Genomic DNA, 12,558 nt, shown 5'->3' with positions numbered 1-12,558 from the left:
GCAGGCGGGGACACAGGTGGGACACAGGTGGGGCTGCAGGCGGGGAGGAGGGCGGCCGGCGCCAGGCTCACCGGTGTCGTGGATGAACCTCTCGATCTTGGACTGCATGCCCCAGTAGCGGAACTCCACCTTGCACAGCTTGTAGGCGCACATGATGGGGAACACCTGCTGCTTGTACTCCTGGATCCAGTTGTCCGACAGGGGCCCCCGCTGGGTCTTGATGGAGTGGAACAGCTTGGGGTCCTCTTCCGTCCTATACTCGTTGGGGGGCACGGGGTCCTTGACGATGTCGATGAAGTCTGCGGGAGATCCTCAGAGTGAGCGGTCACTTCCACCCTGACCTCCCCGCTCCCCTATCCCGTCTCCTCCCCGTGTCCCTGCAGCCCCTGGATCCTTGCGGGCGCTGGGCCTCAGAGGGCCAGAGGGAGGATGCTGCTCGGGGTCACTCCGGCCTCGGGCTCTCCTGACGGCGAGGCCTGTGGCTCTCCTTGTGGCCTTTTCAAGTCCTTTCAGCAACCCCCACACATCGTGTGCATTCTACCAGTTACCGAAGACACACAGGGGGTGTGGGAGGGGATGTGGGAGGGGGTGCGGGAGGGGGTGCGGGTGGGTAGAGAGGCGGCCAGGTAAAGCTTCCCAGAAAGGGGCCTTTCAGCCACAGGAGCCCTGTGAGGCTGAGACGGTCCCAGCAGCACTGACTGACCGAGTGGGGGGGTGGGGGGCACTAGGGGGTCCACGTGGGGAGAGGTGAGGAGGGCGCAGTTGGATCTGCAGCATTACCGGCCAGGCTAAGTGCGTGGGTGGTGCCCTGGGGGACAGGTGGCACTATATACAGTCTGAAGGCAGGCTGGCCCGTAGAAACCCTCCCAGACCAAAGGGAGGAGACAGGACGAGCCAATTCAAGGGCCCAGGAGAGTCCTGACAGGAGGTAGCAGATGCCACAGGCTGGGCGTCGGGGCAATGGGACTGGGGGCTGGAGGGTGACTAGAGCAATGGCAGTGACTCTGGGAAGGACAAGAGCCATGCCGCCTGTCACCTGCCTCAGAACCACCGATCTGCTGGCTCCTAAGGCTCGTGGGTTAGCAGGGCCGGGACACAGGTGCTGAGAGGGGGCCGGGACAGGGTGTGTGGCTCAGAGCCGTGTGGGGAGGATGGCATGCGGGGGCTCTGCCCCAGTGAGGCCCGGGCTGTCTCATCTCCCCGCACGTGGGCACCGGGTCTGGGCTGTGGGTTGACATGAGCTCCCCCAGAAGCAGTGGGGGGCCAGAGCACCAAGTGCTCCAGCATAGGGGCTGGGGGAAGGGAATGAAAGTCCGGTCTGGCCGGCGTAGGTCGGTGGCTGAGCGTTGACCTATGAACCCGGAGGTCACGGTTCGATTCCCAGTCAGGGCTCATGCCTGGGTTTCGGGCTCAATACCCAGTAGGGGGCATGCAGCCAATCAATGATTCTCTCTCATCACTGATGTTTCTATCTCTCTCTCCCTCTCCCTTCCTCTCTGAAATGAATTTAAAAAATTATATATATATAAAAAATATTTTTTAAAAAACAAATAAAAAAACTCCTGCCTGGATCAGACCATATGCCCAGCCGGCTCGGGCAGAAAGGCCACAAGGGGATGCTGGGAACAGGGGCCATGCAGGGGCCTGTGGAGGGAGCCCGTGGAGCTGCCAGAGGGCCTGCGTCGTGCTGGGGCCTTCCCTCCTGTTATGGGTATTTCTGGGTAGAACGCACACCACCCCCACCCCCCCAAGTTCATATGCTAGAGTCCTGACCCCCAGGAGCTCAGAATATGGCCTTATTTGGACACAGGGCCTCCAAAGATGTAATCAAATGAAAATGAGGTCATTAGGGTGGCCCTGATCCAACATGACTAGTGTCCTTATAAAAAAGGGGACATTTGGACCTGACTCGCCGTGGGGAGAACACCATGCAGAGATGACGACGGAGATTGGGGTGATGCGTTTACAAGCCAGGAACACCGAGGTCCGCCAGGAGGAGAGAGGCCTGGCACAGAGCCTTCCTCACTGACCCGGGAGGCACCCAGCCCGGGCACACCTCGACCTTGGGCTCCTGGCCTCTAGGACTCTGAAGCAGTCAACTTCCGGTGTAAGCTGCGCCCCCTTAACCCCCCGTCTGTGGCATTGTGTTCCAGTCGGCCCAGCAAAGTAACAACGTCCAGGCCCCAGGGGGCCCATGGAGGGCTATTCTCAGGGACAAAGCCCTTCACGCCCACGAGAGAGGCGGCCTGGGAGTTTGCTCCTGGGGTGCAAGCAGCCACCTCCGGCCGAGCACCTGCCCGACCCACCTCCACGTGACGTGCTCCTGGGCCTGGAACCCGGGATTCCCGAGTGGTGGCTGCTGAGCTGCATCAGCCCCACAGATGTACGTTTGGCCAGCGTGAGTTTATTTACAGAGATTTTTCATTAGTTGCCAACATTGAGGAATTGGGAGATGTCACATGAAAATTTTGATTTCTGGCCTCTCTTGGAAAAATAGATTTAACCAATGGGGCCCTTCGCTGCGGAGCCCAGTCACACCTGGAGGGGAGAAGGGTAGAGGCCGCCTGCCATGAAGGGGATACTGCCCCGCCCCGCCCACTGAGCACACACGGGTGGGGACACCTCGAAGGGAAGGAGGGGCGGGGCTCAGGGTGTAAAAGGCACTAAGCCTCAGTGTACATGTCAGAAAAATGGGGCCAGGAAGGCCTACCCTGTCTCCCCTCGTGCCCCCTCCCATGCTTGCTCAAGACCCAGGACAGGAGCGGGTCGGGAGCCTGCCGGCCTGGAGATGAGGGGCCCACAGGCAGGGAACCCCAACACCTCCCCAGGCGGGAGCATCGTGGTGGACGTTACCGATCACCAGCTGGCTCCTTTCCACGGGCGACAGGCTGAAGACGTTGGGGTTTTCTCCGGCATCGGTTTTATAAAAGGTCTCAATGTCGATGGAGAATTTCTCCACGAAAGGGCAAGTGAACCTGTGGGGGAAGAAAAGCATCCATCAGGACCCTAACCCTGACTCTATCCCTAACCCGAACCAGAACCCGTGGGTGGAGGGTGTGGGCATGGGGTGGCCGAGCCAGGGCCTGCCGGACCCACGGGGCAGGAGACCCAGGTGGAAGGAGGTTCGAGTGGTGGACGAGACTCATCTGTCTTGTCCACCTCCTGGACCTTCCCCTCGTCCCAGGGACAGCCCAGGCCAGGCGGGGGCAGGGGTGGGTTTAGGGGAAGAGGGAGATGTGGCAGGAAGCTGCTGGAAGCCCTGTGTCCAGGTCCCCATGTGTAAGGCGTGGTGCAGACGCAGGTACAACTACCGCAGCCGACTGCCAAGTGGGCGGAAAGGGACAAGCGCTCTGAGCCACATGCCACCCCCGCCCGCTGTCCCAGAAGGAGTCAGGTCTGGTAACAAGGGAACAGCCCTCCGCTCTTTTTTAAAAATGTTTTTATTGATTTCAGTCAGAGAGGAAGGGAGAAACACTAATGATGAGAGAGAATCACTGATCAGCTGCCTCCTGCACGCCCCCTACTGGGGACCGAGCCTGCAACCCGGGCATGTGCCCTGACTGGGAATCGAACAGGTAACCTCCTAGTTCATGGGTCGATGCTCAACCACTGAGCCATACAGGCTGGGCCAGCCCTTCTCTCTTGGCTGGGGTTGAGCTCAGAAGAGGAAAGTGTGTTGGGAGGAGGAATGGCTTCCATGGATCCTCGGGCAAGCTCCGGGACCTCATCCAGGACGGGGAAGGGAGTCCAAGAGACTCGTGGGGACCCTATCTGCATAGCAGGTGGGCAGCCAGCTGGGCGCACCCCGTCTGGTCGAACCCAGTGGTGCTCGGCTACACTAGGTGAGGTGGGGGCAAAGAGTGAAGAACCTCCCACCGGGGGATCTAAAGGAGACCCCAGTTCAACATGGCATGTAGCTGAGGGTCTCGGGGTTGGAGGGAATCTGGGCCATCTGGTCTACCCTCAGGTCATGCTTCTTCCCAGCTGCTGACTGTCCCCAATTCTCAGGTGAACATGAAGGTTTAGTTTGTATTCCCTGAGCTCCCAGAGGGCAAGGGGGTCTCAGCTGGACCTTGCTGAACTCATGCCTTCCAGGCCTCCCTCCCTGACGCCACTCTTCTGCCTGTTTCCTGCAGGGAACCCTAGCAGACCTTCAGGGCGCCCCTACCTGGAATAGAGGCTCAGCTCCCCGGAAGCCTGGGGTGCAGGGGCTGAGCCTACCTGGAGGGCTGCTCCCGGGATCTATGCCGCAGGGCGCCTCCCTGCTCACCTGGTTCGTGTGTAGGGGTAGGCGTTCCAGGACTCCTCCACCACCCGCAGGGCCGCCTTGGGCAGGATGGAGCGGAACCAGCTGGGAATGTGCCTGCCCACGTGGTACACCTTGTGTGTGTACTGTCCGGAGCCGCCTGGGCCGTCCGTGTATGGCCTGTTCTCCAGGATCTCCACGCCACTGCCTTCGCCATATGTCTCGTTGCGGCTCTTCTTCTGTGGGGACAAAGGCACCATCCATGTGTGGGGGCCACAGTGCTCTGCAGAAGGGAAGGGGCTCAGGTGACCAAGCCCCGGAGAGCTGAGTGGGAGGAGGAGCCTACGATAGGCATATGTAGGAGAGGCAGGAGTCTAGAAGGAAACCCATGTACCTGTATCTGCAAACTATATCTATCTATCTATCTATCTATATAATATATATATATATTAGTGTACATATATTATATATATATGTTAATTTTCAACAAGGATGCCAAGACCACTCAATGGGGAAAGAATAGTCTTTTCAAATGGTGCTGGGACAATTGGCTCTCCACATGGAAAAGAATGAAGCTGGACCCCTACCTCACACCACACATAAAGATGAACTCAAATGGATCAAAGACCTAAAATTACAAAAGTTTTAGAAGAAGATAGATGGGGCAAGTCTTCATCATCTTGGATCTGACCATGGTTTCTTAAACGCAAGCAACCAAAGGTAAAATAGATAAAATGGATTCCATAAAAAATGTAAAACTTTTGTGCCTCACAGGACACTAAGAAGAAAGAGGACGGCAACCCACCGAATGGGAGAACATTTCTGTAAGTAATATTTCTGATAAGGGTTGTGTATACAAAACATATTAAAAACTCTTATGACTCAACAACAAAGAAGGAAATAACCCAATTCAAAAATGCACAAAGGGCTTGAATAGTCATTTCTCCAAAAAAAAAACTACGCAAATATGGCCAACAAGCCCATGAGAAGATGCTTCAGCCCTCTAGTCATCAGGGAAATGGCAATCAAATCTACAACGAGATACCCCTTCCCGCCCATTAGGATGGCCAAGAAGCCAAACGATTAGCAAGTGTTGGTGAGGATGCGGAGACATGGGGACCGTCATGCACTGCTGGTGGGAACGCGAAATGGTACAGTCGTCGTGGGAAATCGTGCGGCGGCTCCTCAAAAAGGTGGACACAGAGTTCCCACATGGCTCAGCAGTTCCGCTCCCAGGTATACATCCGAGGAAATGAAAACATAGGTCAGCACGCGAACTGGGACACCCGTGTGCATAGCAGCACCAGTCACAACAGCCAGGAGGCGGAACCAACCCAGATCCCCACGAACTGAAAAACGGGTAAACAGCTCTGGTCAGTGTGGTGCACGGAAGGGTCATGGGTTCGATTCCCAGTCAAGGGCACGTACCTAGGTTGCAGGTTTGATCCCCGGCCCCGGTCAGGGCATGTGCTGGAGGCAACCAATCGATGTGTCTCTCTCACATGGATGTTTCTCTCTCTCTCTCCCCGCCTCCCTCCCTTCCTGCCACTCACTCTTTGTAAACATCAATGGGGAAAATATCCTCGGGTGAGGATTAACAACAACAAAGGATACACAAATTATATCCATACAATGGACTATGATTCATCCATAAAAATGCAATACTGGCACCTGCTACAACGTGGATGAACCTTGAAAACATGATGCTGAGTGAGAAAAGCCGGACACAAAAGGCCACACACTGTGTGATCCTATTTCTACGAAACATCCGGAATGGGCAAACCCACAGAGTCAGGAAGCAGATGATTGGTTGCCCAGGGATGGGGCGGGGGGAGGGGGGGGGCGCCGGGAACGGAAAATGACTTCTTTTTGAGGAGCTGAAAATGCTCTAAATTGATTGTGGTTTCATAACATAATGAAAACCACTACACCGTACACGGTAAACATGTGACTTGGTTGGTGCGTGACTTCCATCTCAATGAAGCTAGGATACGACAAAACACACACACACACCAAAACCAGTCCTGCCTCCTGCTCTCTCTCAGGCTTCAGACAGATCAGCTGTGGGCAGTGGGGAGGAAGGAGGGGCCTCGGAGCCCCTGCCTGGGCTGGGTAGGCCGCCCGGGTCACCTCTGAGTGCCTCTGGCACCACCGTCCTGGCCGATGTTCAAAAGCTCAGGTTTCTGCTTATGCAGAAAACCTCGAGGTTGAGATGCTGGTGACTTTAAGCCCGGCATCTGTTTCCATGGTGACGTGAAGGCACCGCCAAGGCTACCTTCGGTCAGCTTCCTGAACAGCAGGTGTGCGCATGCTCACACGCACACACCTGTGACCCCTGCCAGCTTTGCGGGCGCAGGCTGGCTGGAGAACCCTGCCCTCTCCCTCCCCGGGGCCTGAGGCCGCACAGGAGGGGCTGAGCCACCGTGGGCCTGGTGCGGGCAGAGCACAGACCCCAGGAGGCCAGGATCCTTCAGAAACAGGAGGCTCCCCGGGTGGGTGGTTAATGAAAGGGGTGGGAAGCCTCAAAGAGCAAGGAGCCCCCCAGGCAGCGCTCCCAGCGCTGTCCAGGGTCCTGGCCAAGTGCTGCCCAGGGCTCGCTGGGAGCTAAGCATTTGCCGGCCTCTTCCAGGAGAGCAGGCTCTCTCCCAGACAGGCCAACAACAGGCCAACTTTTCGTTTGTTTTTAAAACCTTGAACACGTGCCCGGCAGGTGTGGCTCAGTGGATCGATGAACCAGGAGGTCACGGTTCGATTCCCGGTCACGGCACATGCCCGGGTTGTGGTCTCAATCCCCAGTACATCTGTGTCACCCAGCCTTCGGCCCCGGCCGGGCACAGAAAAGTCTGGTGCGTTTAACTTATCTTGTTAACAGCTTTACTGAGGTCTGACTGATTATGTTCACACCCGTGAAACCTGCACACTGTGGAGATAATGGGCTTGTCTGTCTCCCCCATGGTGGATGGAGACCCTGGGAACTCAGGCCCAGATGCAGGCCCAGTCCCCCCCAATTGCCCTCCCCTGCCAGCCATCTTTGACCACATGGGGGCGGCTATCTTGTGAGTTTGAGTGATGGTCAATTTGCATACTGGTCGTGACTAATTAGCATATCTGGAATAATTAGCATATCCCTCTCTTATTATATAGGGTGTATATATATATGAATAGATTATTTTTTTAATCTCAAAAGAGGGGTGAAGATGGCAGGTGTTTTTGAGGGCCCAGAGGCAGAGGTGGTTCAATGTTTGAAAGAGCTTTGGATATTGTAGAAGCGGAAAGTCAGTCCCCAGGGGTCTGGAGGCAGCAGGCCACAGAGCCCGGGGTGGGGGCGGCTGTAGTCGGGGGCTCCCCTGGTGTGGGTGGGCATTACGGAGCCGCAGGACAAACAGCGGCTGTGGCGGACCAGCCAGGCCTCGCACAGGCTGAGCGATTTCCGGGGTACTCGGTGCTGGGGTGCTGAGAGCCTCTCCCTCCCTCCCTGCTCTCGAGGAATAATTGCAGGGTAAGTGGCTCAAGAGGGAATTGAGTGGCGTCTCTGAAGCAGTTTGGAGCAAACTGCCCCCCAGAGAGGCCGAGTTTGCCTCTGTCCTCTTCCCAGTCGAGCTTCCCGCGCCGGGGGCCGCTCACACTCCAGCAGCCCCATCGAGCTCCTCCCAGGAGGGAGCTGGGGGCCGGCTCTGCAGGGAGCTCCTAACGCCCCAGACCTGGGCTCAAGGGTGGGAGCCACCAAGCAAACCCAGGGGTGGAGGCCTGGGCTCCCCTGGCTCCTGTGTGATGATTCTGCGACGGGGTGGTGGGGAGCCAGCATGGCCAGAGGCTGGACCGAGGCATCCACACGCCCAGAGCTGGGCCCAGAGCAGGTTTATCATCAGACCCTCAACTGGGAGGGAAGCTGTGCTGCTGGGCCAAGGGCTGGGGCAGCAAGAGGCTGCCAGGGGTGCTGGGATGGGGACTGCACAGAGCTGTGGTCCCATCCGGGCCATGAGCGGCGGGTCCCGTATTCCAGGATGCTCAGGCACCGAGGAGGGAGGCCAGAGCCGTCCGGGGTGGGGTGGCATTCTCCAGCTCCTCACAGGGAGCTGTTGTCCTCACACTCATGTGCGACTGTCAATCAGCCATGTGGCGGTCACCACTGTTTCGCAGGTGGCCCAGGGGAGTAAGAAGAGGTGGACCTGGGAGGCGGGAGGCGGGCTGCGGGCCCCCAGGCAAGTCAGTTAACGTCTCTGTGTCTGTCGGATGGCTTGCTGTGGACTGAATGTCTGTGCCCCGCCCCCTCCGAATGCATGTGCTGAAGCTGGCCCTCCAATGTGATGGTGTGAAGGGGCCAGGCCTTTGGGAGATGATTAGATCATCAGGGTGTCGTCCCCACCAGGGATTAGCGTTCATATAAAAAGAGACCCCATGGGGGGGGGCGGTATCGGGGAGGGTTCAATGTTTGAAAGAGCGTGGAATTTATATGCAACTGGGGAATTTATATGCAGATATGCATAGCCCGTGGACAGAGACAATAACTTGGCGAAGGCCTGGGAGGGGCGGGTAGGGGGTGAACGGGGTCAATGGGAAAAAAACAACCACCACCACAACAAAGGGGACATGTAATACTTTCAACAATAAAGATAAAGTTTAACAAAAAGACCTCAGAGAGCCCCTCCCCTCTCTGCCATGTAAGACACAGTAGGAAGGTGGCTGTCTGCAAGCCAAGAAGAGAGCCCTCCCCAGACACCCAGCCTGTCAGCACCTTGACCTTGGACTTCCCAGCCTCCAGAATGGTGACAAGTCAAGTCGCTTGTTCCAGCCCCCGAGTCTGGGGTATTTTGTTCCAGCAGCCGAGCTGACTAAACACGAGAATAACATCTGGGATCAGTGAGATGACGGGTGTTATATGCCGTGAATACAGCCCTGGCAAGACCATCCATGCCACAGGCACCCCACGACGTGCCGTGGTGTATCCGGCACCGTGCTTGGCAGCCAGACGCTTACCAGGAGCCCAGCGGGCAGACGCGGTGCGCGAAGGCCACACCGCCACCCAGTGCACGGCATGGCCGGCCCCGCCCCGACCCACCTGTATCATGTAGAGCTGGGCGATGCGGTACTCCTCCACGGTCATCGGCAGAGGAATCCGATACTCCTTTATGATCATCTTGGAGTCCACGCCTTCCCGGCGACGGGGAACTGCGTGTTGGGACTTCTAGGCAACGAGGTTCCTTAAAGAACCATGACAGGGCTCACCGAGGACCCCTGAGGGGGAGAGAAAGGACAGGTGAGTCGGCTTCTGCAAAGACTCATGGGAACAAGAACACGGAGGAAGGGCGGGGCCTGCACCTGGGGCTGGAGTGCTGGTCCCCGTTCTGCCGTGAGCCCACCACATGACTTTGAACAAGTCCCCTGCCCCAGCCTCCAGGGTGGCTCAGTTGGTGGGGTGTCATTCCATGCACCAGGAGGTCCCTGGTTTGATTCTGGTCAGGGCATATGCCTGGGTTGCAGGCTTGATCCCCAGTAGGGGGCGTGCAGGAGGCAGCCAACTGATGTTTCTCTCTCATCGATGTCTCTCTCTCTCTCTTCAAAGCAATAAAAAAAAAAAAAAAAGAAAGAAATCATAGCCTTTGAGTCAGCCAGATCTTTCACCTCCTCCCAAGCTGTGGCCGTGAGCAAATTCCCTAATCTCTTGGATCTTTCATTTCGCCTCCCACAAAATTCTCCCATCCGGCACATAAATGCTCAGCCCAATTCCGACCAGCACCCGGCTGGCAGTCAGGGTCTGAGCAGGGGCTGGAAGGCAGGTGTCCAGGCCTGTGTGTGGCCTAGCTTCCCACCTGCACTGCAGACCCCAAACCCCATCAGGGAAACACGGCCGAGCACCCAGGGCACGCACGTCCGTCCGAAGGACACACGGCCCCTTGCCAGGCCCTGGTGGGCACGATGGGGCCCCCTTGCTTTCTTCCTGGTTGAGGCCGAAGCAAGGGGCCCCGGGCAGACTCCAACCCTCACGAAAGAAGGCGGAGAGGCTGTGTGTCCGCCTGTCCCCCGAGCCCTCCTCGCTTGCCCGGCAGCTGAACCCTCAGACAATCTCATTACGCTCATTCCAGCAGCCCGGGCGTGCGAGGCAGACACACATTTCACCGTCCCCGCTGGAGGGGGGGGGCGCGAGGGGGTGGGGGCTAGACAGAATGATCTTTCACTGCTCTGCACCAGGCAGCCTTGGGGGCCTGGCACAGGGAGAGGGGGAAAGAAACAGGAAGTCTTGAGAGGCCTTGCTATGAGGGAAGCCAGGCGAGGACTCTGGGTGACCGGTGCACACCACAGCCCTGGTCCCTTCCTAGGAGGACAGGGACAGACCCTCAACGGAGCCTCAATTACGGCACCTGGCCCAGGTCTCTAGGAAAGCCGTGGGCTCCCGAAGCCCTGTGTTCACGACCCTACGAAGGACCCCCGTTCACCAGTGTCTTTGAGGAAACAGCAGCCCAGACAACGGTCAGAGTGAAGGCCACTGGGCGTGGCCACCAGGGCCGTCCTAGGGGGAGGGATCCATCCTGGGCAAGGTGAGTCTGGAGCCCGGGCCTGGATTTGGGGTGGGGGTCACCCTCCTGGACCTCAGGCAGCCAGCCTGTCCAGCCAGAGCCACAAAGGGAGGAGAGGGCATAGGCCTGCAGCTGACCGAGAAGGCGTGATGCCATCCACAGAACCGAGGGCAGGAGCCCAAGGTCGTCAGGGACCCTCCAGGCCTCGCAGGGAAAAGGCAACGTCCGGCTCAGCTGGTGTGGCTCTGTGGTTAGGCGTGACCTATGAACCAGGAGGCCGGTTCCATTAGGCTCCATCCCCAGTAGGGGTCTTGCAGGAGGCAGCTGATCAATGGTTCTCTCTTATCATTGGTGTTTCTATCTCTCTCTCCCTCTCCCTTCTTCTCTGAAGTCAATAAGAAATATATTTAATAAAAAAAATATTTTAAAAAGGAAAAGGCAACGTCCGGGGAGCAGAAACAGCTTCTGGCTCAAAGGGGCAGGTGGCCAGGCTGGAGGGGCTGCGGAGAAGACCCTGGGTGGGTTACCGGGTGTGGCTCAAAGTGTGTGTGGGGGGGGAGTGGCACACGGAGCAGGCAGGAAGGGTGGACAAGTTATTCCAGCGGAGGCCACAAGCAAGAAGCCCTACCTGGGAGGGAAGCACGAGAATCGGGGGCACAGAATTGAACCCGAGTTTCCACGATCGGCGGGGGCCTGACGCCACAGATGGGCTTCAGGAGGGAGGCCGTGCGGGGACCACGCGGACGGAACGCGTCCAAACTCAACTCGGCTGCGTTCTGCCCATTATTACGGGCTGGGGGGCGGGGTGGGGGGGCTGCTGGCAGGGAAGCCGGGGCCACACGCAGCTCCTGGGGCCCTGGAGCACCTCTACTGCCTTTCTGTGGTCTCTCCTCAGCTTCCTCCACCCCCCAATTCCCAAACCTGCCGGTCCCCAATCAGGGGCCAGAGTGGGTCACAGGAAAAGAACTTCATCAGCTCCCATCCATCTAGGAAGACGGGCTCCAGACGTACGGAGGGGCCGCAGGTCCGTGGGGAGGAGAAAGGGGGTCGTTTTTTGTAGCCCAGGGCCCAGCCGCCAGGCCTGGGGTGGGGCAGGAGAGTGTGTGTATGAAGTTACCCCATCGGCTGCCTCTCTGTCCCCTGAGGGTAAATGCAGGACCAGGCTTACCCCCAGAGAAAGTCTGAGCTGGAAGGAGCGGGGGATCCCTGCCCTCAGAGCAGCTTCACCTTTATCTTCTTTAAAAACACTAGGACCCTCGCAGTCCAGAGGTCCTTCCAGGCTGTCCTTCCGTGCTTTTATTTTTATTTTTATAAATATATTTTTATTGATTTCAGAGAGGAAGGGAAAAGGAAAGAGAGAGACGTAGAAACATCAATGATGAGAAAGAATCATTGACCAGCTGCCTCCTGCAGGCCACCCACTGGGGATCGAGCCTGCAACCCGGACATGTGCCCTGACCTGGAATCAAACCGTGACCTCCTGGTTCACAGAGCGACGCTCAACCACTGAGCCATGCCGGCCGGGCTCACCTTTCTCTTTAAGACAGTGGATGGCTGGGCCCTGAGGACCCCCACTTCAGTCCAAACATCCGTTTATACAGGAGGAGGTGACGCCTGGATTTCGCAGGTGTGACGAGCCAGAAGGCTTAGCGGCCTCCCCACCTCCTGCTGGGAACACCCCAACCCAACCAGCACCGGGGGGCGGGGGGGGGGCTTTTATCGCCCAGGTACAGAGAGCAAAGGATCCCCAAGCGCATCTCCAGGCAAACACACCACCGAGCAGCCAACGTGCTGACG

The 12,558-nt window shown here is 57.7% G+C and overlaps 1 protein-coding gene across 1 annotated transcript in view; it reads right to left on the bottom strand.

Moving 5' to 3' along the window:
- The window catches only part of PITPNM2 (phosphatidylinositol transfer protein, membrane associated 2), a gene marked incomplete at its 3' end in the record, with an annotated part of 79,892 nt that overhangs the window by 25,413 nt on the left and 41,921 nt on the right, over window positions 1-12,558 (bottom strand). Inside the window, exons 4-7 of the mRNA XM_015567256.1 lie at window positions 9,306-9,481; window positions 4,271-4,485; window positions 2,854-2,975; window positions 72-299 (exon numbers count right to left, since the gene is read on the bottom strand). Of these exons, the coding sequence (XP_015422742.1) occupies window positions 72-299; window positions 2,854-2,975; window positions 4,271-4,485; window positions 9,306-9,383 (643 nt within the window). The remainder of the gene's footprint in view (window positions 1-71; window positions 300-2,853; window positions 2,976-4,270; window positions 4,486-9,305; window positions 9,482-12,558) is intronic.

Source organism: Myotis davidii, unplaced genomic scaffold (genome assembly GCF_000327345.1).
Source record: "Myotis davidii unplaced genomic scaffold, ASM32734v1 scaffold223, whole genome shotgun sequence".
Taxonomy (NCBI): Eukaryota; Metazoa; Chordata; class Mammalia; order Chiroptera; family Vespertilionidae; genus Myotis; species Myotis davidii.
The sequence above is the reverse complement of the archived record's forward strand: the minus strand, read 5'-3'. Positions and strand labels throughout refer to the sequence as shown.